Source organism: Haliotis cracherodii, unplaced genomic scaffold (assembly GCF_022045235.1).
Source record: "Haliotis cracherodii isolate W230 unplaced genomic scaffold, xgHalCrac1.p SCAF_11, whole genome shotgun sequence".
Classification (NCBI taxonomy): Eukaryota; Metazoa; Mollusca; class Gastropoda; order Lepetellida; family Haliotidae; genus Haliotis; species Haliotis cracherodii.
The window spans coordinates 14316700-14342901 of NW_027266266.1; the positions used below are offsets into that span (position 1 = coordinate 14316700).

The 26202-nt window shown below is 41.5% G+C and overlaps 3 protein-coding genes across 3 annotated transcripts in view; 2 read left to right on the plus strand and 1 right to left on the minus strand.

Moving 5' to 3' along the window:
• The first annotated feature begins 776 nt into the window (after positions 1 to 776).
• On the plus strand, positions 777 to 7903 carry LOC139455422 (F-box/LRR-repeat protein 15-like). The gene is made up of 5 exons (XM_071236977.1): positions 777 to 1274; positions 2526 to 2701; positions 3460 to 3575; positions 4705 to 4921; positions 6369 to 7903. Exons 1-5 carry the CDS (start codon positions 1112 to 1114, stop codon positions 6708 to 6710), a joined length of 1014 nt encoding a protein of 337 aa, XP_071093078.1. The 5' UTR covers positions 777 to 1111; the 3' UTR covers positions 6711 to 7903.
• Positions 7904 to 7982: 79 nt separating this feature from the next.
• Positions 7983 to 14091, minus strand: LOC139455423 (peptidyl-tRNA hydrolase 2, mitochondrial-like). The gene is made up of 5 exons (XM_071236978.1): positions 13659 to 14091; positions 12424 to 12522; positions 10764 to 10885; positions 9640 to 9752; positions 7983 to 8093 (listed from the first exon to the last, which is right to left on the minus strand). The coding sequence occupies exons 1-5, from the start codon at positions 13785 to 13787 to the stop codon at positions 8044 to 8046; spliced, it is 513 nt and encodes a 170-aa protein (XP_071093079.1). The 5' UTR covers positions 13788 to 14091; the 3' UTR covers positions 7983 to 8043.
• A 179-nt stretch (positions 14092 to 14270) lies between these two features.
• LOC139455425 (anaphase-promoting complex subunit 7-like) overlaps positions 14271 to 26202 on the plus strand; it is a 29666-nt gene continuing 17734 nt past the window's right edge. Inside the window, exons 1-8 of the mRNA XM_071236979.1 lie at positions 14271 to 14364; positions 14774 to 14902; positions 16168 to 16239; positions 17346 to 17429; positions 18694 to 18809; positions 20059 to 20172; positions 22142 to 22229; positions 23000 to 23095. Of these exons, the coding sequence (XP_071093080.1) occupies positions 14299 to 14364; positions 14774 to 14902; positions 16168 to 16239; positions 17346 to 17429; positions 18694 to 18809; positions 20059 to 20172; positions 22142 to 22229; positions 23000 to 23095 (765 nt within the window). The 5' untranslated portion in view covers positions 14271 to 14298. The remainder of the gene's footprint in view (positions 14365 to 14773; positions 14903 to 16167; positions 16240 to 17345; positions 17430 to 18693; positions 18810 to 20058; positions 20173 to 22141; positions 22230 to 22999; positions 23096 to 26202) is intronic.

A 26202-nucleotide genomic window follows, 5' to 3' on the forward strand; every position in this document is an offset into this window, starting at 1 on the left:
GATCTGCGGTGCATATGGTTAGGTCGATAGCCGACATTTTTTGGTTTATCTTATCGTACCTCGTGGGTTGGTTGCTATTAAGGAGTACTAGGTCGTTTGTTTCTATCCATTCGGAGATTAATTTGCCATGATTATCTATTTTATCATCTATGCTCCACGTAGGATGGTGAGCGTTAAAGTCTCCTAGGAATATAGTAGATTTATCGCTTATTCGGAGTAGTTTGTTTAGATCCTCAGGTTGGACTTTTTGTTCCGCCCAGTGGTAAATATTTATGATGTTTATGTTTCGGTTATTTAATGTGATTTTAATGCCGTTGGCTTCTAGGTTTGGCGTGTCTATTTTTATTTCTTCGTAATTTGATTTACAGAGTGCAGTAAGCAAGTATATATACAAGTAGGAGGCAATGTTTATACAGTAGGGTAGATATTGTATACTGGAGTAGAGAAGCCTGTTGTGTACACACAAGGGCAGTGATGATGACCATGGGTGAAGTCAGTGCCATGAACAAAGGATGAAGCCAGTAATGTAAACAACGGGATTATGGCTGATTGGGGTCTTTGATGAGTTGATGGTACGCCAGGGGTATGTAATAGCCTTGGTCACGGTTGATTGAGGGCTGAAGTCTTTTGATGTTGATGGCTTCTTGTTTAAAATGATATTTTACAGGCGCTTTGACTACTTTTTCACTATTACATTGAACGCTGTAATAAATATCAAATGTTTAGAGTAACCTCCCTTCCCAAACAAATGTAAACAAATGACGAAATTGACAGAAAGTTGTCGGGAAGAAATCTTCAGTGCATGGCTGATTGGGCCAAGATAATATTATGTCAATAATTGTGCGAAAAGTTTGTATTGTATTTGAGTTGAAGAGCTGTTATGGATGTCAATCGTTTTGGCCCTGCGCCAGTTTAATCATTCACTGTTGAGTGTAGTCAGCCTTATCATTGTAGGTTGCACAACCGTTCGCAAACAACATTCGCCGACATGAATAAATGCCAACATTTTCTGATGACTCGTTCATTCTAGCAGTACTCGCCGTCGACATTCGATCATTTTCAAGAATATTGTTCTTAACGTTTGTGTGACCGGGAAATTCTAATTTTCATCATGAGTGACAACGGCAATGTATCTCAGTCGACCAATTCGAAAAAAAAAACTGGGTGGGTAGGACCGCCGACCAAGGAATGGCTTGAAAACAGGTTGCCCAAGAGGCTGTGCTATCTGCTCCGGTATGGGGCTCTCAAAGAAGGCCTTCACGTTGATGATCACGGTAAGTTAAAGAAAACACATCGTGTATTCCTGTCACTGACCACCAAATCCAATTACCGTATTTGACGTAATAAGCGCTCCGCTCTGATAAGCGCCCACGGCTAAGAGTTGCACCCGACTCGCCTAAAATCCAACTCGCCTAAAAAAATCTGACCTGACTCGCCTAAAAAATATATATGATATTTTGGTATGCGTTTGGCAAATATAACTTAGGTTAGGCCTAATGATCACAATTACTAGTAATATATTCATACACAAGTATGGAAATAATATAAAAAACAACAACGTATCATCCATAGAATTTGTCTTCTATCATATTTACATCTGCACTTCATGCTGAGTCAGTGAGTCAGAGCCCAGTCGCTTACGCTACTGGGACCGAGACTACAACACTAACATTTAGTTACATTATGTGTATAAAATGCATTACTATGCATTTCTGATAGTTACATACTTATTCTAAAATACAAAAAAACTACCGTAGTTCGATCAAAAATATTTTTGGCGAGTCGGGTCAAAATCTTGTTAGGCGAGTCGGATTTTAGGCAAGTTGGGTGTATCCCACGGCTAATATATTTGCTAATATATTGGCACGTTAACAATCCCAATTAGCACCCTTTCCGATTGATCAATGTAAACAAGACTGATTCATTCGCATATAATACACACTCCTTTGTTATATGCACTATTAATTATGGACCATTAAATTCTGGAAAATATATATCTGCCGTACATAAACATTTCAGGCTGTCAGCATGAACCATGAAATTTATCTTTCAACTCTTGTTTTTTTTCACCCAAAAAATATTTTAATAAGAGCCCCCCCTATTTCTACTTTTGAGAGCGCCCTGGGCGCTTGTTACGTCGAATATGGTAGTCTCCTCTTACGACAAGCGTGTGTTGATGAAGACCAATTCTAACACCGTATCTTCATGCGGCTCCCCCATGAAGATCCATGTTGGAATTGACATATATAACAACTCATGCTTGTCCCCAATAAAGATCTGGGTTAGAATTGATCTTCAACAACCCATACTTGTCGGAAGAGGCCAATAAAAACATCTGGCTGTCAGACTCACAGACTGGGATCATCGTGTCCTAATTGCATAGATCAATGTTCATGATGTCAATCACTGGACTTTCTGGTCCAGACTATTTACAGACAGCATCATAAAGCTGGCATATTGCTGAGTATCACGTTAAACAACAAAGAAACCACACAAAAAAACAGAGGATGATGTACTCCTTGCAGGGTTTGTGGACATCGAGGAGCTGTGTTCTGTGAACCTCCTCCAGGACCACGGACTGGAGGATGTGTTGGAGGAAATCAAGACATCGACATCATGGCGGAAGACAAAACGGTTCCAGTGGAAGGAGGAACGTGGGAAGATCTATGTGCGAGCACAGTACGCTCGGCGCCTGGAGAAGGTATTGTACATCACTCCATGACTTTGACATTATCAAATTACAGTGAACTATAACAAGGGTTAAGACGATAGGGCAGGCGTAAGACACATACAGAAATAAGTATTGTAGTGGCAGTAAAATGTACAATACATTGTAATTGTATAAAATAATTCAATTATTTCAGGCCATTTAATTTTGGTTTGAAAGTATTAATAAAATAACTTTCTTTTATCTTTCTCAATGCATCTTTGTCACATTTGTAAAAACGGAATATATATACATTTATTTGTGTTTAATACACACTCGTGTGTTTATATGGACACGTAATTACGGGCGATTATTAAATTCTGTAAAAATATATCTGTCATGTATAATACGCACAGACTTTTCTTTTGTATCATTTAAGGCTGTCAGCATAAACCACGTAATGTGCGATCTTTCAACTCTTTCACCAAAATTATTTTCTAATAAGAGCCCCCTATTTCTAATTTGAGAGCGCCCTGGGCGCTTATTACGTCAAATATATCTTATGTAATTCTGTAACACAGGATTTCAGATTGAAGTTTGTTACTGGAAATGTAGGATAACAGTGAAATGGTAAGTGAGTGAGTGAGTTGGATTGAACACCGCTTTTAACAGTATTCCAGTTATGTCAGCTTAATGTGGGAGGAAAGCCCGAAGTGATGCAGGTCTCAGACGTTTACACACAGTAAGATTCTATTGATCATTTTTAGTGCACAGTTGTCAATAAGATGATCATAAACTGTTTCCTTCTCCAGAATCCATGCCACGAAGACAGCAAGGTGTCAACTCTGTTTGAGCACTGCATACAAAGTGTCATCACCAACATAGAAGATTATGATCTGGACGATTTCCCTGATGAATTTATCATAAGGTGAGAACATCAGTACAAATTACTAACTTCACGTTATTTGCAGTGAGCCACTTTTAACAGTGTTCCATCTATCAAAGCATATCAGCTTGATGTGGGATGAAAGCCCGAAGTGATGCAGGTCTCAGACATTTACCACCTTGGTGACACCTCGAGCACAGGTTTGGTGCTGACAAACAGAGAAACATAAATGGGGCGAACCAGGATTCAAACCCACAATGATAGGTTTCTGGTGTGTCTAAGGGACACAATTCTGTACAGCCAATTGCAGTGCTTCAGATGACTGGGCCACCCGAGCCCCGATATTTACTGTAGAGACTACAACATTGATGGACCACCAACACAGACATACCTTATACAAGATATTACGTTATCCTCAGGGTGAGTGAGTGAGTGAGTGAGTTGGGTTTAAGGCCGCTTTTAACAGTATTCCAGTTATATCGCGGCGTGTCAGTTTAATGTGGGAGTAAAGCCCGAAGTGATGCAGGTCTCAGACGTTTACCACTTCGGTGAAACCCACAAGCACGGGTATGGTGCTGACAAACCTAGAAACATAATCGGGGCGAACCGGGATTCGAACCCACTTATCCTCAGGGACCTATCATTTAATATTCTGGAGGAGGGTAGGGGGAACCTAGGAGTTTGTATTCAGATTACCGGGAGATATTTTTTCCAGCTTTTCAGCTATGGCTACAAGTTTTTTATTTATAACTATGAGCCTGAATTTCAATTTAATTTGTTTAATATGCAGGTAATTTTATTTTCAAAGTCTGAGTGAGTGAGTGAGTGAGTTTGGTTTTACGCCGCTTTTAGCAATATTCAAGCAATATCACCAGAAATGGGCTTCACACATTGTACCCATGTCAGGAATCGAACCCGGGTCCTCGGCATGACGAGCAAACTCTTTAACCACTAGGCTACCTAACCACCCCTTTAACTGTCTGCAGCATAATTATTTCTTTCAAGAATTTTTAGGATTTTTTTTTGGTGGGGGGGGGGGGAATATGAAAGGCGTCTACAGAAATTCATCTAGACCAGCTCAGAAGCTGATATCTTACACCAAGACCACAACTGTCTTTTCAAAATGTGGTAGAAGACTTGATTATCAAAAATTCTCTTTGTGTTTTGCCAGTACAATGATTCATCGTCTGAAGCGTCAGAAGAAGCTGAACAACAAAGCCCTGCAGACCCTGCTGGTGCCCGCCCTGGAGCACGTGGACCTGGAGGGGCTGTACCTCACCAACAACATCCTGAAGATGGTGTGGACCAAGTGCCCCCACATCAAGACCCTCAGCCTCATGAACTGTGGATATATCATGACTGATAATCTCATGTCTCAACTAGTCAAGGTACATGATAGATCGAGCCTTGAAGGTCCTGGGTAAAACAGGTCTTCAGCAACCCATGCTTGCCGTAAAAGGCAACTATGCTTGTCGTAAGAGGTGACTAACGGGATCGGGTGCTCAGGCTCACTGACTTGGTTGATGCATGTCATTGTATCCCAATTGCGTGGATGTCCATCATTGGATTTTCTGATCCAGCCTCGATTATTTACAGACTGCCATCATATAGCTGGGATATTGCTGAGTGCGGCGTTAAAAAAGAAACCAACAAACAAAAAACATGATACATGTAGATGATTTAAGTAGTAAATGTATATGACACACAACCTTATGTCACAACTTGTTAACATTCATGACGGTAAAGTGCTTATTTTGTTTGTTTGGTGTTTAACGCTGCACTCAGACGTGTTCAAGCTATGAAGGCTGTCTGTAAATACCTGAGACTGGACAAGACAATCCAGTTATTTATATCATGCGCATGCATCAATCCACGTAATTGGGATACGATGACATTGATCAACCAGGTCTGATACCGTTAGTCGCCTCTTATGACAAGCATAGTCTCCTTTTACGGCAAGCATAGGTTGCTGAAGACCTATTCTAACCCAGATCTTCACAGGTCGACAGTCCAGCAAAAATTACAAAATAGTGTATAATAGGATAAGCAACTTATGCTTATATGAGTTCATTTCTGCTGCTGTCTATCTCTTCAGCAAGATAACAAGCATTCTACTAGTTCCTATTTTTCAATGGGTACCATATTTGCTATATTAAGCACCCCTTGATTCTCAATCTCATTAAAATCAGACCTCAGTTCTCGCTACCGCTGAACAAAGAACTGAGGACATCCCATTAGGGGTCACGTCAGAACGACCTTTCATCCGACCAATCAGAGCATCGCTTACCAGATTATGAAAGTGACAGTCGGAATGCGATTTCTAATCATGCAACCTCAAAAACTTTATTCCGATTGATAGACCATTTATTCGCTATTCCAGAATGTTCTTTTGTGCAGGTTTCAAATTTGTAATCAAGAATTTGTCAAAATATGTTTCAAAGCGTAGTCGCCAATTTGAAATTAGAGCCATAAAGCACGAGAAAGCTGCCTTCTGATTGGTCAATCCATTTGTCGGTCAAAGTTTGCGCAAGGTCGGTCTGACGTCACCCATAATGGGATGTCCTCAGATCTTTGTTTAGCAGTAGCGAAAACTAAGACCTGATTTTAATGAGATTGCTTGATTCTAAACCAGTCTGTAAGTAACCTGTATAAGCGCCGCCTCCTTAGTCTGTTAACTACCGCTCTATCTGTGAAAACTATTGTAACTTGTTCTTAGGTTTTAGTAAGCATACTCTGGTGATAATTTTCTGAGCACCCAGCACATATATTATGGCGAGTACAATAGTTAATCTTAAGATTTTGATGTTATTAAACTGTTTTTTCAATCTATTTCAGAAACTGCCAGATCTGACGTCACTCAATTTAGCCCGGTGTCAGCATTTAACAGACATTACACTCAAATCTATCAAAAAACACTCCAAGAAGTTACGAAATATTAACATATCTATGGTAAGGAACTTTACAGAGGCATGTGTGTTGGATTTTATAATAAGTCTTCCTGGCCTAGAGCAGGTGGACATGTACGATGTGAGGATATCCACAGAGGGACGAGAAACACTGGCGGAGATTGGCAAGCACAGAAAGTTGAAAATTATTCTGTATGAATTCCACAGTGAAGAGGCAGCACAGAAAAACCCATCAGAGATGTTGCCAAATTTTGGACAAGTTTGGTACTGAAGACAAGTTCCTCGAGGCTGTCATAACTTGATGTTATGGGGATTTGTGTGCCGGTGGGATTGGTCAAGGCAATCATATTTTGCTGACCATTCCCAATTACCCTCCCGCTAAATAACGCTTTTTCATGTCCCCACATACCTACAAAATGTTCAAATTCACTCTCATAACACCCACCCAACTGACAATGGTTTTGATTCACATGAAGCAGGAATATTTTTTGGACTATGTTTATTTTCTACTCAAAAGAAGTAAAGGAATACCTGATTTTTTCATTCGACTACAGCTAATCTGTCAGTTTGTGAAGATAGCAAGTGATATTATTTAATTGAGTGAGTGAGTGAGTTGGGTTTAACACCACTTTTAACAGTATTCTAGTTATATCACGGCGTGTCAGCTTAATGTGGGAGGAAACCCTGAAGGGATGCAGGTCTCAGTGCGAACCGGGAATCGAACCCACAATCATAGGTTTCTGGCGTGCCCAAGGGACGCAACTCTGCACATCGAATCACGGTGCCTTAGATGACTGGGCCACCCGTGCCCCCTATTATTTAATCTAACTGCTACCAGCTAAAAATACAACCGAGTTCTGACAAAATACAACCAAGTTCCCAGTCTGTGGTAATAGATGAAGCCTGCATTTATCAAGGAAATTATCTGCTTGTCAAACATCTTTGCAACTTTGCAACTTAAATCTATTGATAAAATATGATAAATTTAAATGAAATACGTATTTTCAGACATTGTGAAGAGTGATAGATTTTATAAATGAATGATATGACAGGTAGGTTCATGCAACTGTATTGTATATATTATTTTGACGTGGCTATGATTTGGCCAGTATACCGGTCTGCGGAGCTATCAAGCTGAGTACTTTGAAGCTGAACCCTGTTTCCCCAAGCAATCTCAGGGTTATGCAAGGGCCTGCGGAAATTTATAACTATCAGCCCGAGAACAAATCTGTTGGCCTCGGGCCTATGTCTATTTCAATTATGCTATTGTGTTTTTGAGTGCATTTCATAATAATATACCACTCAACATTTGATAGGGATAATATACACATGACATGAGTGAATCAGTTTTGTGAACCATGGAAAGATGGATATATCCTTGTCAAAAATGGAGTGGTACAATAGTAATAACACTTGAACATTCCCTCCAATTTGAGCTACCAGTACTACTATAAATGCTGAGTGACATGTTTTAAAGCTTTGTATATCGATTTGAATATGAAATAAAAAGTAACTATTTTACTGTTTTTGTGTTAAGATTTATTAAAAATCCAAGAGTACAATTTATTATTTACAGTTAAATGTGCATAATGTACAAGATATGGTCACAACAGCTTGAGATGTCCGGTCACTCTGTCCACAAGTTCGGAAGGGCCTGAAACATATCAGGTATATACACCAATGTTGAGATGAAACACACAAGAACATACGATGAAACGCACAAGATCTTAAAACACGTAACGATCTGGGTAAGAATAGGTCTTCAGCAACCCATGCTTGTCGAAAGCGACGACTATGCTTGTCAGAAGAGGTGACTAACAGGATCGGGTGGTCAGGCTCGTTGACTTGATTGCAACAATTATGCAACAATTAACTCAATTAACGCAATGTTTCTAAATTTCCAAGAATGAAAGTACTATTTTTAGAACATTGGTGCATCTGGTGAATCTCTGGATAACTGCTTAGTAATGTCAACATGTTCCTTTTTTGTGACATGCACAGCTAGGCACAATACAAAGTGACTGAATGCAGTGTTCCCATTTACAGGTTATTAGCAGTTTTTAACCGGTAGAAATTTGACAAGGACCGGTAATTCATGTGGCTGCCAGTCCCTGTGGACCGGCAAATAGAGTACCTTATAAATCCTTGTTGTTGAACAAAACATTGGCGATATTCATACAAGTATATTTTTCGAATGAAGTCAGCTCGTCTGTTACCCTCAGGGTTTTCGCTTGTCTGTTTTTAGTGCAAGGAAATAACATTTTGCCTAGGTTAAATCGAGGTTAAATATATATTTGCAGCGACTTAAGTCTTGAAATATAAAAAACAGAGAAAATAGTGACTGAAATTAGTGTGAATGAACTAAAACCAGGTTTTTATACATATTTTTAATTGTTGAAAGCTGGGACTGACAAAAATTAGGGGGACTGGTAATTTTTAGTGTTTTGCTTTGGTTCGAGGTTAAATATATATTTGCAGCGACTTAAGTCATGAAATATAAAAAACGGAGAAAATAGTGACTGAAATTAGTGTGAATGAATTAAAACCAGGTTTTTATACATATTTTTAATTTAGTCTCCCCAAAATTAGGGGGGACTGGTAATTTTTAGTGTTGCCAGTCCACCAGGACTGGCAGGTTCGAAAGCCAGCGGGAACACTGTGAATGTAGTTTTACTGCTGAGTCAGACTGGGTCATGGCAGCTTGTAAATAATCAAGTCTTGGGCCAGACAGACTGGTGACATGGTGACATGATCCATGCCATTTGAACAGGATGTATTATTTATTTATTGTTTGTTTAACGCGGCACTCCGCAATATTCCCGTTATACGATGGCAGCCGGTGAATATGGTGAATAGTCTAGCCTGGGCCAGACATCTGCTGACCGATATTGTGAACAACAGTCCACACCGCTAGGGTAAGAGGACATGCTATCAACCAAGTCGCCGAGCCTGACTACCAGATTCATTTGATCGCCTCTTGTAGGGCCAGCATGAGTTGCAAGGGGCCTACTCTAAACTGGAATCACCACAGGGACATTCGAGCAGGATAACACACAGTTGGCCAAGTCAACAAGGCTGACCACTGATCGTCTTTAGTCTGTTATAATGACAAGCAAAGGATACTGGATGGAACAGTCTACTACATCAAATATCCATCAATGGCTATATACTTTGTTTGTTAAATAAACTCAAGCACTGACCTGGTCCGACCCCCAGCACTGTCCTTGACCCTGGAGCTATCTGGGTGCGTCCTGCATCCTGGATGATGCTTGTCGTCAGACCTGCTGACTGGGCCGACTTTGCCAGCGCTAACCTGAAACAGCACAATAATAATTAGTGACAAAAGCAGATTGAAATAGACCAAACTAGGAGAAAAATATACAGTTTTCAATTTTTAGAAAAGTTACATGTAGATTTAACCACGCTCACAGAAACCGGTCGTGCAGAATCAAATATTAGCCCAATTCATGGTAGAATGTTGTTTTGTGCTTGTTGTCAGTTCTTTATCTATATCAACAAAACAATCAGGTTAGCCTGAAAATAATCTAGTCCAAGCCAGGAACTCACTCCAGCGGTTGTGCTTGACAAAATTTCATGTCATTGATCGATGACACACGCACCAGGCACACCGCCAGGTCACATTAAGAAAAGCATGGAGTGCCTGTGTTGACCTAGAATCCCCACTGTCAGACACTGTCAGACACTTTGGTGAAGCCAATGATCATGTGTATGATAAACCAAGCATTATATTGTGGTGAGGGGAAATAGGGTTTAATGTTGTGTCCAAGATTATTGCACTTATATAGCGACGTGCATGCACTTGTGTGGGGGGCTGCTTGTACTAGTCTGGACTGATGCCAATTTTATAGTACTAGCCCATTGGTTGTTTGGTTGGTTTGGTGTTTAACGCTGCACTCAGCAATATTACAGCTGACGGTGGTCTGTAAATAATCGAGTCCATGCACTTGGGATCCATGACATGCATCAACCAAGTCAGCAAGCCTGACTACCTGATCCCGTTAGTTGCCTCTTACAACAAGCATAGTCGCCTTTTACGGCAAGAATGGGTTGCTGAAGATTTAATCTACATGAATACCCAGTCCTCATTTTATCCCCTTATTGCCAAACGTCAGTCAGGGTAACAACAAATACCATCTTTTGGCATCATTTGTTTATGACACGACTGGGGACTGAACCCCAACCTGCAGCTCTCCAGGCAGACACACTACAACAAGACCACAGAGGCGGTCGCATCATAATGTGATCTGGAATGAAAGCATAGTGTTTGGTTCACACCAGCAGTTGATGGATGCCCTGGACTTACAAGGATGGTTCGTCATCTGTCTTGACCACCACTTTAGGCTGACCGCTTGACCGCCACTTATACAGATGGTCCTGGTTGTTACGAAATGCCTTCTCGGCCCCGGCTACAGCAGCATGAGCACACTGAAATACAAGGACATGCGAAGTGTTGGTTGGTTGGTTGGTTGGTTGGTTTGTTGTTTAACGCCGCACTCAGCAATATTCCAGCTATATGACGGCGGTCTGTAAATAATTAAGTCTGGACCAGACAATCCTGTGATTGTTATTATGAGCATCCATCCACGCAATTGGGATCGATGACATGCATCAACCAAGTCAGCGAGCCTGACCACCCGATCCCGTTAGTCGCCTTTTACGACAAGCATGGTCACCCTTTACGGCAAGCATGGGTTGCTGATGACGTATTCTACCCCGGAATCTTCATGGGTTGACACGAGAAGTGAATAATTCACTGCCACAGATACATTTACATTTACTAGGATAACCGTGGGTATGATGGACTATCAGAATGCAGAAAATTTAATTTTGAACATGTAATGATCAGCCTAGTTCATATTTAGCATTACACTGCAGTTATATATTGGTAATTTATATCTATACAAAGGAGAATAATGAAACTTATTATGAGTCAATATTTTGTGTACTTCTAGTCGATACTATCAATACTAAAATTTCCTCTATCATGTCTATGCCATCCCTACCCTATCCTTCTAAACTGATCGTGCTGAAATAAACTGAAAAAATCTAGACTGGACTGAAACATGAGAGGTACTTTACACTTGGGAATCAAACGCAAGGGGACAGCTCTGTCAATTGAGTATTACTCAAGATAAATTGTCATGGGAGCATAGCCAATAGTTACATATTACTCAAAAGAATTTAAGGACCACCCGATTCTTTCATATTACTATAGTTAATATGTCATGGCATGACTACGGCAACAGGAAAAAATAGGTTGAGTTCTTATTGCTTTTTTAGCAGTATATATATATACAGTAGAACACGGATATAATGAACTACAAGGGACCAGAGAAATCAGTTCTTTATATCCGTTGTTCATTATACATGTTATCGCTCGGACGTGTCCGCCATCTTGGATAAGACAAAACGAAATACACGTAATTGCAGTATCCTCTACGTCTTGGTGATTGGCAGCTCGTAAAATTTATATGTTTAATGTTTGTTTTACAGACAAGATTACATGTACAGGTAAGATTAACAAAATGCAAATTTAACACGGTTGATCCGTCACCGCTGATTGTACTGATTCGCCGCCATTGTGTTGATTCGCCGCTGATTGCATACAGCCAATTGTCAGTGACACTTGACACTGAGTGAGATTTTTTAGTTCGCTATACACGTCACTAATTAGTGATAGATGGGCTTGTCGGTGATCAGATATCAGTTCGCTGTTTCTGTTAGTTCGCTGTAGAGAGTTCATCATATACGTAAATTTTATATGATATTATATAGGAGATAAATTGTTTTTTTTTTAACAGTTCGTTGTATCCGTTTGTTCACTATATCTGTGTTCGTTATATCCTCGTTCTACTGTATATATTTTACATGCTGCACCCCACCAATATGTCATGTCAAGCATGCATAACTTTCTTGAAAACCAAACCATCCTTACGATTTTGTTTAGAGGTGTCATTTCTCACCTGAGCGGCAATCTTCCCCTTCCCCATCTTGAGGTCAGTGCGGACGACGATCACCATTTTGTATTCCCCCGAGTCAGAAGCCAAGAGAGGGCGGGATAACTGCAATAGAAAAACACGTCTTGTTCAATACATTATGGCATCAATTTGCAAAAACCTTAATTAATAGAGACAGGGCATTATTGAATATTGTAAAAAACATAACATATCTGGCCAATCCAGCAGACTTTAATAACACTATCCTGCAACAAAGATCCGTTAAATTTAACTATCAATACCAAATCAATTTTGAATTTCGATTTGATTACCATACTTTAAAATGGGTAGGACCTGTGAAGATCCGGGGTAGAAAAGGTCTTCAGCAACCCATGCTTGCCATAAAAGGCGACTATGCTTGTCATAAGAGGCGACTGAGGAGATTGAGTAGTCAGGCTCCCTGACTTGGTTGATGCAGGTTATCATATCCCAATTGTGAATCACTGGATTGTTTGGTGCAGACTGGATTATTTACAGACCGCCATCATATAGCTGGAACATTGCTGAGTGCGGTGTTAAACAACAAACACACAAACAAAATTGGTAGGAACGATTATTTAAACACTATTGTCATGCATGTCAGAGAACTACTGTAAACATGGTAAAGTCAGAGAAGACTAAAATCACATGGGTCTTAATTCTCTTAACTCTTAATTCTCTTAACCTGGTAATATAAGGATTAAAAAGACAACAATAATTTTCTTGACAGAAAAGTATTGGGTTCAGCACGGACTTGTATGTATATAGTTATATAGGTCCGTGGGTTCAGTTACAGTAACTCTGGTACTCAGGTCAGGTGGGTCCTGAGTAGGACCCGGTTTCCCACATGACTACCAAGACCTATGGTTGGTCATGTGATATACTGTTGATGACATTAACAATAAAACTCAATGGTTACACTACAAGTATAGCTAATGTTCACATTTCTTTCTCACTGTGCAAGCATTCGTTCTGAATTTTATATGTCAGAGTAAGGATAAAGCATCAATCAACTGCAGTGTATGCATGATCAGATCGTTTTGTACGTGTATCTAAATAGTTTTTGCGAGGGCTGCAGTAAAACAATTCCTATTCGGACATTTTGTACCCAACTCTTGAGACCTATAGTGGGTATTCGGGTAGGGCTGGGTAATGGTGTGTCGAGTACCCGGGTAGTAAAATTGGACTCGTCCCAGCCCTAGTTACTTGTATGTATAACTTACATCATCTGAATTATTTGCCGTGAACTTGATTCGCCTGGCAGACCTTGCCTTGAAAATCCAGCCAACTGCAATACCAATTCCAAGGCCCAACACGAATGTTGCTGTCTGTTTCTGATCAATTGACAACATCTTTTTCTTGCTTCAAGCGAAGTAAAACGCTTAGTCCTGATGTGGTATGATCCAGCGTTGTGCAATTGTGTCCACTGATGCGCTAACTGTATAATCAGTGATAATTGTGTATTGTCTTGGAAGTCTGGTTGTGTAAACTTGGCTCTAACATGTATAGATTTTACAAAGAGAACTACAGTCTGACCTTGTTATGAAGCATGTTCATGCGAATAAATGATTATAGTTTGACGGGCTAATCAGCTGGTAATAGAATAAGCTGATCAACTCGCACAAGTTTTACTTCACGTGTTGAAAGCTATAATAATAATAAAGCCGGCGGATGTTGATAGCGAGCACTTCCTGTTCTTTCTTACACTGAAAATGGTTGCAAAAGAACGTGTTTTCATTGGTTGATATTTACAGTACAGCCAATCAACGCTCTCGATTTCTACACTGAAAACAGAGAATATAAAATGTATTATTAGAAGCGAGTTTAGTTACGATTTGCGGGAGAACGAGAGAAGGAAAGAAGATGAACTTATACGATCATATCAAACAACTGCATCAAGCAGAGCTTTATGGCGATTTAAAACATTTGGTAATGATGTATTTAAATGCCCACGCGCAACAATTATATTTGCTTTGGCAACAATTTCCGTATAATCTGTTTTCACGTCAGGGATTTCTCTCATGAATAGCATTTTCATAAATTTTGGTCTAGACCTATTTTGTATTTTGAATTGCATTGATTTGAGTTTAATTTTTTCCTTCTCATATAGCAATAAAGTGTTTTACAAAAACAAAAGCATTCCATTATTCAACAGATTACAGTCAGTGTAGCAGTATTGAAGTTTTTTTTATGTTATGGGTTCTGGATTGTCCAATGAGTTAATTTTTTTCTATGCCAGTATGGGATAATCAAGAATGAAATATTGTTTTTTGAAACGGTAAAATATATAATAGAGTCAGGTTATTCAATGAGTTTAGAGTTCTAGTGTTTGTTTCAGTCCTCCTTTGTGCTGTCTTTATGTGACAACAGTGCAGAAGTGGAGGTACTGTCCCTTCCACAGAAATACCAGTGTCTTGTACACTTTGGTGACGCCTTGTACCACACAGAGGAGTTCAAGAAAGCTGAGGTAGGCCCGCTGCCTCATCTCTCTCGTAGCCAATAAGCTTACAATTTACAACACTGTAACAACATGCTTACAATTTACAACACTGTAATAACATGCTTACAATTTAAGACACTGTAACATCATGTTTACAATTTACAACACTGTAACATCATGCTTGCGATTCTACAACACTGAAACAACATGCTTACAATTTGCAACACTGTAACATCATGCTTACAATTTGCAACACTGTGACATCATGCTTACAATTTACAACACTGTAACAACATAGTTACCCGTTAAATACTAGCATCCAGCGAAAGTAGACAGATGTTCACAATAAACTCTGACCCTGCCGAGTATCCATTTGGATGACTAGTGACTAATGAACAAAACTAAACAGATCATGGTTTTAGGTATAGTCTTATGCTGGACAGGGGCTTGTCTAAGGCATTGCAGTTCACTGTGCAGAGTTGCATCCCTTAGATGTATCAGAAACCTATGTGAATTTGAAGTAACTTGAATTGCCCAATACTTGATTTGCCCAGATTATGTTTCTAGGTTTGTCATTTTATAGGTTTCACCACAGTAGTAACTGATATTCTGTATAAACTTACTCACTTACTCACACACTCCCTCACTCACTCGTATATCATTGTAAACTAATATGAAGAAACACAATCAAATATGACTGATTTAGTCTTCATACTAATCATTGCTGATCACCCATCAGTATGTATTTCACAACATTACTGCCCCATATTCAGATACAAACCGACCCGTGAAGATCAAGGGTAGAATAGATCATCAGCAACCCATGCTTGCTGTTAAAGGCGACTATGCTTGTTGTAAGAGGCGACTAACAGGATCTGGTGGTCAGGCTTGCTGACTTGGTTGATGCATGCAATCTATCCCAATTGCCTGGACCATGAAGATTCCGGGGTAGAATAGGTCTTCAGCAACCCATGCTTGCCGTAATAGGACACAAATCAATACAAGCTTAAAAGTCTGAGGTTTATCTTTCACATCATTCTTCAAAATTTTCAGCTTGTAAACAGTAATAGGCAGCGTCTTGAGTGTAAAAAGTGCAGCTTCAGTGGCAGAGAGATTAGTGATGCCATTTGATTGTGAAATCATGGTAACCGATGAGGTCACAATGGTCTGCAAAGCATTCTGATGCATTTCATTGTAGCAATATCTTCTAGCGATATATCTCCTGTGGATGCCAATTTTGGATAATTAATGTGTTTAACATGTTTAAGCTAACATTTCATGATATGTTTCAGAGTATATTCAGGAAATCTCTGCTCCTGAAGAAGGCTATCAACAAATCAAAAGGCAAATGTTCAGGATCAGCTGTGAGTTGAAAGATAATGTTCAGACAAACAGGACTAGTATGACAACAGATGAAGTCCTATTAATGGTTTCAGAGAAGCACTACTTCTTTATAAACCCCTGAAGATCCGGGGTAGAATAGGTCTTCAGGAACCCATGCTTGTCATAAGAGGCGACTAACGGGATCGGGTGGTCAGGCTCGCTGACTTGGTTGATGCATGTCATCGATCCCAATTTCGTGGATCGATGTTCTTGATGTAAATCACTGGATTGTCTGTTCCAGACTCGATTGTTTACAGACAGCCGCCTTATAGCTGGACTTTTGCTGAGTGCGGCGTAAAACAACAAACCAAACCAAAAAACTTCTTTATGAAATGCTCATGATGCTGTGTACTCATCATTATACTTCATCATATGATGGAGGGCATGGGTGGCAGAGTTGCGTCCCTTGGGCCCGTAAAAAAATCTATGATCGTGGGTTCAAATCTCGGTTCGCCCCGATTATGTTTCTAGGTTTGTCAGCACCAAACCTGGCTCGTGGGTTTCAGCAAAATGGTAAACGTCTGAGACCTGCATCTCTACAGGCTTTCCTCCCACATGAAATTGACACTCTGTGAAATAACTGGAATATTCTTTAAAGCGACGTTAAATCCAGCTCACTCACTCACTCACTCACTCACTCACTCACTCACTCACTCACTGAAATTATGGTTGTCTGAACAATTATTGAAAAATGACTTATGGTTTTCATTAACTTGAAATACATGTTAAATGGATATGAGTAAGTTTTGAAACCATTTTTGCAAAGTATAAATGATTGCCGATAGACGAGAAGACTTTGATATATATATATATATAAATATCCCCATATTATGGATTTTCTGACACTTAAAAAACATTGGTAATTTTCTCATTAATAACAGATACTAACTGTAAAATATCTCACTCACTTATAAAAGATAACTTTATCTTGAATTAGACCATCATTTGAGTATTTACAATGTCTGTGTGATGCCACAACCCTTCTTGTAGTGCAAGTAGTCGAATAAACATGGCCGTTCAAAAACATAAGATGTCCGAAAATCTATGATCCGATGATATATATTGCTTGGAATGGTTTACTTTTCAGGATGTCATCTCGGAAGTTGATGTCAAGTTCAAGCTATATCAGTGTCTATTCCAACAAAAACAAAACACAGAAGCCCTCAATGTGGTAAGTGGTCAACAGAGTGTGTATAGTCTACTAAACCTCCATGTATCTTGAGGAATGTTGGAACGAAGAATTAAGCATGAACGTAATGACCTCCTTGTAGGCATTGTTTGTGGCGTACAGTAACATTGATGTATTGCACTAGGGGCGTACAGTAGTATTGATGTATTGCACTAGTGGCGTACAGTAGTATTGATGTATTGCACTAGTGGCGTACAGTAGTATTGATGTATTGCACAAGTGGCATAAAGTAGTACTGATGTATTGCACAAGTGGCGTACAGTAGTATTGATGTATTGCACTAGTCACGTACAGTAGTATTGATGTATTGCACTAGTGGCGTACAGTAGTACTGATGTATTGCACTAGTGGCATACAGTAGTATTGATGTATTCCACTTGTGGCGTACAGTATTGTTGATGTATTGCACTAGTGGCATACAGTAGTATTGATGTATTGCACTAGTGGCATACCGTAGTATTGATGTATTGCACTAGTGGCGTACAGTGGTATTGATGTATTGCACTAGTGGCGTACAGTAGTACTGATGTATTGCACTAGTGGCGTACAGTAGCATTGATGTATTGCACTGGTGGCATAAAGTAGTATTGATGTATTGCACAAGTGGCGTACAGTTGTATTGATGTATTGCACTAGTGGCGTACAGTAGTATTGATGTATTGCACAAGTGGCATAAAGTAGTACTGATGTATTGCACAAGTGGCGTACAGTAGTATTGATGTATTGCACTAGTCACGTACAGTAGTATTGATGTATTGCACTAGTGGCATACAGTAATATTGATGTATTGCACTAGTGGCATACAGTAGTATTGATGTATTGCACTGGTGGCATAAAGTAGTATTGATGTATTGCACTAGTCACGTACAGTAGTATTGATGTATTGCACTAGTGGCGTACAGTAATATTGATGTATTGCACTAGTGGCGTACAGTAGCATTGATGTATTGCACTGGTGGCATAAAGTAGTATTGATGTATTGCACTAGTTGCGTACAGTTCTATTAATTAATTTTTTGCACACTGAAGTGCAATTTGGTGTGCAGGCAGGTCATCAAAGTCATGAAAAACAAGATATTTATTTACATAAGTCCAATCTTAAATTAAATGACAACTATTACTTCCTACTTGTCCTACCATACTGTATTGGTTACCAGAGGACTGCCACTGTCATGATATGTTGGGGTAGGTTACAGAAGTGTTTTTCAAGTATCTTAGCTGTGCTAATATCTGTTTTCTGTGTTAAGCTTGAAAGCATCAACACAAAGCAGCGCACTGCCAAGATCAACCTGGCGCTGGCCAAACTGTACCTGCGAGATGGACGAGACAGATCAGCCATGACATGCTACAAGGAGGTCGTGAGGTGAAATAATGTTGCTACCCTGTGCCTGTTTGGTGCAGTGGTGAATAACAGAAAACATACATGATGCATGCATAATGGAGTGGATCGTGAAGATCAGGGGTAGAATAGGTCTTCAGCACACCATGCTTGCCGGAAAAGGCGACTATGCTTGTCGTAAGAGGCGACTAACGGGATCGGGTGGTCAGGCTCGCTGACTTGGTTGATGCATGTCATCGTATCCCCATTGTGTAGATTGATGCTCATAATGTTGATCACTGGATTGTCTGGTCCATGCTCAACTTTTTACAGACCACCGTCATATAGCTGGCATATTGTTGAGTGCAGCGTTAAACAACAAACAAACAAAACATAACAGCGTATAGATCATGGAGGGCATACATCTAAGGCTGTTTACATCATGGGGTGCATGTATTACAGGGTGCATAGATGTCAGAGTGTATATTAATAAGAGTGTCAGAGAGTATGTATATAATGTGTAGAGTTTAAGATGGCCGTCGGTCAATTTCAATTTGACAGATGGTTTGTTTAAGGAGTCAGATTTCTGACTGATCAAAATCCTGAGCAAGGAATCAATCATGCATTTCATAATTTCATAATTAAAAAGTAAATAGTAAGGATTAGTTCTACTTACAGTTTTGATTTAATAAAACAATGTACAGCCATCAGAATAATAGTTGAAGTTCTGAGCAGTGCGTGTCTTTGCATCATATTTTCTGTATGACACGAAATGCTGTCAGGAGCTATAGTGACTTTGTCAAATGCTTTTGTTTTTGGACATCATTGGCCGGGTGGGGGCACGGGTGGCCCAGTCGTCTAAGGCGTGGCAATTCGCTGTGCAGAGTTGCATTCCTTGGGCACGCCAGAAACCTATGATTGTGGGTTCGAATCCCGGGTCTGCCCAGATTATGTTTCTAGGTTTGTCAGCACCATACCCGTGCTCGTGGGTTTCACCGAAGTGGTAAGCGTCTGAGACCTGCATCACTTCGGGCTTTCCTCCCACATTAAGCTGACATTGCGCAATATAACTGGAATACTGTTAAAAGTGGCGTTAAACCCAACTTACTCACTAACTCATTGGCAAGGCATTGTTAAGTGATTAAAGGCCTCTCCAAACAGAATGTTTGTTTTGTTTATCATGTTTATTTGACTTATTGACTTTTGCCGTTGACTTATTACATTGCTTGGGTCCAAGTCGTTGGCGTATATGCAGCTCTTTGTGAGGAAATCACTGGTGTTTGTGTATCGACAGGGAGCATCCCCTGGCTCTGGAGGCAGCAGTGGGGTTGTTGACGCTGGGAATGAAGGGAGCGGATGTAGCCTCACTCATCATGAACAGTCTTCCCCACGGCACCAGCTGTGAATGGTAGGGGAGCTTACATCCACTGTGTTTTCATCAACAAATGTCATCTTATGCATGGTAAATGGACACGGATAGAGCGAACGAACGGATACAACAAACTGTTGCCAAGTCCCTGATTTATCTCCTATATATTATCATACAAAATTTACGTACAAAACAAACTCTCTAAAGCGAACTAACGTATATAGCGAACTGATACATGATCACCGACAATCCCAAATACCACTAATTAGTGTGTGTATAGCGAACTGAGAAATCTCATTCAGTGTCGAGTGTCACTGACCATTGGCTGTACGCAATTGGTGGTGAATCAACACAATCAGCGGTGACAGTTCAACCGGGTTAAACTTGCTTGATGGTAATCTTACCTGTACATGTAATTGGACTAATCTTGTCTGTACAACAAATTGCATGTATTGTGTTTTATTTCCGAGTGAAAATGTATATAACGAACTGATTTCTCCGGCCCCCTGTAGTTCGTTATGTTCATGTTTTACTGTATAGTCTGGAAGGTAATTTAAGGTACCAACGTTTACTACAATATCTGAAAAACTATTGGACCTACTCCATTCAAAGTTGTTATGACATTATTAAACAGTCATACATAACTGGATATTACATTTAAAGACAATCTGTGCATGAATAAAAAATCTGTCTATTTAGCTATCACTATATTCCATCAACAACCAGACATGTTCGTCACAGGTGGAACGAGCATTCATTGTAACAGCCATCTGCATAATGCTACCCCTGCGTCACAGGGCCATATGACACAGTTGAACCAATCGACTCAACTCGAAAGGTTGCACGGGAATCACGCATCCACGAATACTGTGTTAGCGTTTGGGTGTCTCAAGCAGTTATTTAATAATACCTTCCTGACTATAGTTGGTTGTTCGTGCAAGAGCAAACCTCTTCATTTTTAAGGTGGAAAGGTGTGGTACACATATCTGAATTTCAGTTTCTTATCAATCTGAGAAATGAATCTTTATGTGGACATGACCTAGGAACCAAGAGATTTTAAGCCTTTCAATTTTTATTCCCCCGGCTTCTAATGAGGGTGACTCGTGAAGATCCGGGGTAGAATAGGTCTACAGTGCTTGTCGTAAAAGGCGACTAACGGGATCAGGTGGTCAGGCATGCTGACTTGGTTGATGCATGTCATGGATCCCAATTGCGTAGATTAATGCTCATGATATTAATCACTGGATTGTCTGGTGCAGACTCGATTATTTACAGACCGCCGTCATATAGCTGGAATATTGCTGAAAATCTGAAAATTGGAAAGATTTTTCATCCAAACCTGGTACATGTATTAACCACGGGCTGAAGTGGTGCCTTTTGCTATTTAGGAATTTTTCAAAATTTCATTTCCATGGAAACAAGTAGACTTAGCTGAAAAGGAGGGAGGTGTACTTTCCGGAGCAGAAATAAAAAACTTTTCAAGATTTTTCATCCACCTTGGTACATGTATTTATCAGGGGTTGAAGTGGTGCCTTTTGCTATTTAGGATTTTTTTTTTAAATCCTGTTTTCATGGCAACAAGTTTGACTTTGCCTCTGTTCGTAGTGGTGTGTTTGTCCCAACCACATCTCTTAAACTAATAAGTACTCTTTCTTGAAACTGTGCACACACAAAGACCAGGTTGTCAACTGGTGCCTGTTGCTATTATTTTTTCTGTTTCCATGGCAACAAGTTTATTCATATTGGTGTGTATGTGACATAGAAATACAAAGCTACGATTCCCAATTCAATGGTATTGTTTTGATAGCTCAATAACTACTTTTGTATACAGACAGACAGATAAGATAGAAATTCTCAAGTTGGACTTAAAGTAACTGTCAGATGTTTTGTTTTTTTTAAATTTGTGGGGGCCGGGGGACCCGTCTTCTGATTGCTCTTGTATGGAGTCGTAAACCAAGATTTAAAAAACTCATCGCTTGGAAATATGAATATGTCCTAATTATTTCAGGTTATCATCGTGGATCAAAGGTCACGCATATCTCTCATCTAAGGAGTATTCCAATGCAGTTCAGACATTCAGACACATGGAAACCAAGGTGGGTGGACTGATTGTTTACTGTACTACTGACATATAATATGTGAGTGAGTGAGTGAGTGAGTTGGGTTTATCGCCGCTTTTAACAGTATTCCAGTTACATCACGGCATGTCAGCTTAATGTCGGAGGAAAGCCCAAAGTGATGCAGGTCTCAGACGTTTACCACTTTGATGAAATCTACGAGCACGGGTATGGTGCTGACAAACCTAGAAACATAATCAGGGCGAACCGGGATTTGAACCCACTATCACAGGTTTCTGGCGTGTCCAAGGGACGCAACTCTGCACAGCGAATCACGGCGACTGGACCACCCGTGCCCCCTATAATACATGAAAGAATTTTAGATTTTTCTTAATTACAGTAGAGCGGTGTATAGTCTGGTGGTTAAAGCGTACGCTCGTCACGCTGAAGACCCTGGTTCGATTTCCCACATGGGTACAATGTGTAAAGCCCATTTCTGGTGTCCCCTGCCGTGATATTGCTGGAATAATGCTAAAAGCAGCGTATAATTATTCATTCATTATTCAAATGGTGTATGATAAATATAGTGGATAGAGCATCTGCCTGGACAGCAGTAGGCCCATGGTTCGATCCCCGTCCGCGTCATACCAAAAGACGTCAAAAGATGGTACTTGTTGTTACCCTGCCTGACACTCAGCATTAAGGGGATACAAAGACTGGTCAGCTCGGAGTCAGTATACAGTGTCTTGAGTGGAATGTTCATGTTAAACTGCGGCATGGTATCTCAGTTACCTTGTGTCCTGTTCCAGACCTGTTTGAAGGACAATGTGCAGCTGTTGAACTGTGTCGGGGAGGCTAGGTTCTATGATGGCCAGTACAGTCAAGCCATGGCAGTCTTCCAGAGGGTAAGTATTCACAACTTTGAAAGTGAAGTTGTCACATGACCGTGAAACTAACATTCATATCGTCACATCATTACTTTTACTTACTACGTTTTTCACGAGATACTATTCTTGAAATGACGTAAACACCCACGAACTACTTCCACATTCCTGGGGAAACCCCTGGGAATTCCCCATCACGAATAATACAGAAACCTTGTTTCTGATCATTTCGATCCTTCAAATTTTTGCATCTATTGAGATAAGTCAGATTTTGACAGCATGCCCATTCAAGAATAAACCGCCTCTGTGGTCTTGTGGTAGAGCATCTGCCTGGAGGGCAGAAGGTCCGGGGTTAGATCCCCAGCCGTGTCATACCAATAGACGTTAAAAGATGGTACTTGTTGTTACCCTGTCTGGTGCTAGGCATTATGGGGCTAAAACAAGGCCTGGTTGGCTCGGAGTCAGTATGACTGTGTCTGAGGGGGGTATTTATGTTAAACTGCGGGATGGTATCTCAGTAGCCTAGCATCAGTCTGGACTAGTGCAAGCTATTTCCATGCATGTCGCTATATAAGTGCAATAATCTTGGACATGGCGTTAAACTCCATTTCACCTCACCATTGAAGAATATGCTTGCTACAACCCATCGCAAGCTCCGACGTTCATACAGTTTGGCCCTCACACTACGAACGTTCATACTCCCAATGAACTGAAAGTGAAAGTCAATTCTTGATCATCAACAGTCTTATATCTCCTCTCTGTTTTGATAAATATCTCATTCACTACCATTGTACTGTTTGTGAGACCATTTTGAATGGCACGAATAACCTTCCAATCAGGGATGCGAAAACAATAGCTTGGTTTGCCAATCAAATGCCATGGAATCACTTGCTATTTATGCACTTGCTTGTCTGTTTATGGAATGTATACTACTCAAAAGAAGTTACTCAAAAGGGTGTTATTTATATTACATTAAGTAATACGTTACCACTGTTATACCGAGGCTGTTGTCTCCCACAACTGCTGCTATAGCGAAATCTACCACAGAGATCTCAATTACCTCATGCAGCACGTGCGTAGCCACCTAGCTGCCATGTGACACCCTTCACTCTTGTCTCCTTCGTCTGCTAAGCAAGACAGGTTTCCCTCCTGCTGAAGCGTTCATTGAATATTTGATGATATTTATTATAGTTTATTCTCTAATAAACTGTGCTTTTATGGGGCGTTGCGGTAGCTACGCTTGGTTATAATTTTCCCGCCCTTTTTTCTATATACTTGCGGGGTTCGCGTATGCACGTTGTGTTTTACGTTTCACCCGTTCTTGTATGTTTTGAGGGTTAACATCACTTATTTCTTTCTATAAAAGTTATATGTGTATGTTATATGTTCACATTGCTCGTTGATTTTCTTGTGAAAATGCTCGTTTGGGAATCATTGTGGTGCGTGCGTTGTAACCATGTTTTGTTCTTTGTTTATAGAATACAAACAATGTCTGACATGGAATTGTCCCCAGTCTCCACCCCCTCTACCCCTGCTCCTCGGAGTTGCGCGGTGTGCAGAAATTTTTTGTCGTCCCGGGATCCTCACGATCGTTGCCCGCGGTGCAGGGTTCCTTGCGGGGACACCCGGTGCACCCTGTGCGAAGGTCTGGGGCCTGCGGAGTTTGAGCGTTACCGACTGTACGTCCAGTCCGTCTCCACCCCTGTGGTGGCCGGTTCGTCCGGTCGTGGTCCCCGTGCGGGTACCACCCCTCGGCTGCGGCGGATCCCTTTGCGGCCCTCGGGCTGTCTGGGGATTCCGTCGCCGCATTGTTGTCGAAACTTGTGGACTCCAAGCTGGCGGCCTTATCGCAAGATAGGCCGCTGGCTGTTCCGTCCCCGGCCTCTTCGGTGGCCGCGGGTTCGGACGCGGGGTCCACCGGTACGGCGGCGGCTGCCATGGTTACCGGTCCTTCCCCCGAACCGTTGCATCCGCTATCGGTTAAGGACCGCGTGGCCATGGTTTATGACCTCTTCGAGGACATGCCAAAGCCCCTGCCGATACCGCGGGGAATCCACGGTTCCGTGGGTTCCTCCGAGGTGTACGACGAGACGTCCGACAAGGCTTTCCCGGCATCAACCTTGCTGCGCAGGATTAAGCCTTCTTTGGAGAAGGCCTTCGCGGCTGCCTCCGGCCGGGGTCTCCCATTACCTCCACCGTCGTGGAGAAAAGGGTCTTTCCCGGTACATGACCTTGCCTTTCCCGAGGCTGGTCCTTCCGCGGAAGCCCATGTGGAGCGTTTGGGGGTCCGTGCCCCACCGGTTGCCACGGTGCCACAAGGTACCTTGCAACAGCTGGACACCCTCGCTCGACACTCCATGCTGGCAATGTCTCACGGAGACACATACCTGGCTGCAGCGGCCAGTCTGGTCGAAGGTTCTCCTACGGACCGAGACCAGCGCATTTACAACTGCATGCTCGGTTTAAATGCTTCCCTGGAGAACGTTGCCGGGGCTTCGGCCTTTATTTCCGGCACGTGCTATTTTCTTCGGCGCCAGTCGTATCTGGTTGCTTCAGGGTTGGACGCTGCCAATCAGGAGGTGCTCCTTTCGCAGCCTTGGTCTGCTCGGACCCTGTTTAATAACAAGATCCCTGGGGTTCTGAAGGAACAACAGGCCGCTGTGTCTGCCGAGGCCTCTCGGCACACACTGGATCTTGTGGGGTCCTTGCATAGGCGCCTGGGTGCCACTCCGAAGAGGAGCGCGCCCCAGGATGCTGCGTCCGGCAGGCCTAAGGGGTCTAAGGACGGCAAGGCCCCTCCAGGTGACTCTCATTGGAGGGGTTCGTATGCAGAAAGCGCCCACTTCGGTTGGCCCGTAGGCGAACCCGAGTCACATGGCCCTGGACAGTTGCGCCTGCCGCAGCCTGTCAGGCCCCCCTCTCCTTCCCCAGTGGGAGCCAGACTCCAGACTTACTGGGAGAATTGGGAACAAGTGTTCGACGACCCGTGGGTGGTCAACACGATTCGGTACGGCTATCGGCTTGATCTCAAAGCGAATCCGCCGCTCACCGTTGCCCCGTCGGCAGGTTTCTATTCGGAAACCGATCTTCCCTTCCTCGCCGATGCCATCGGCAGGTTGGTGGAGAAG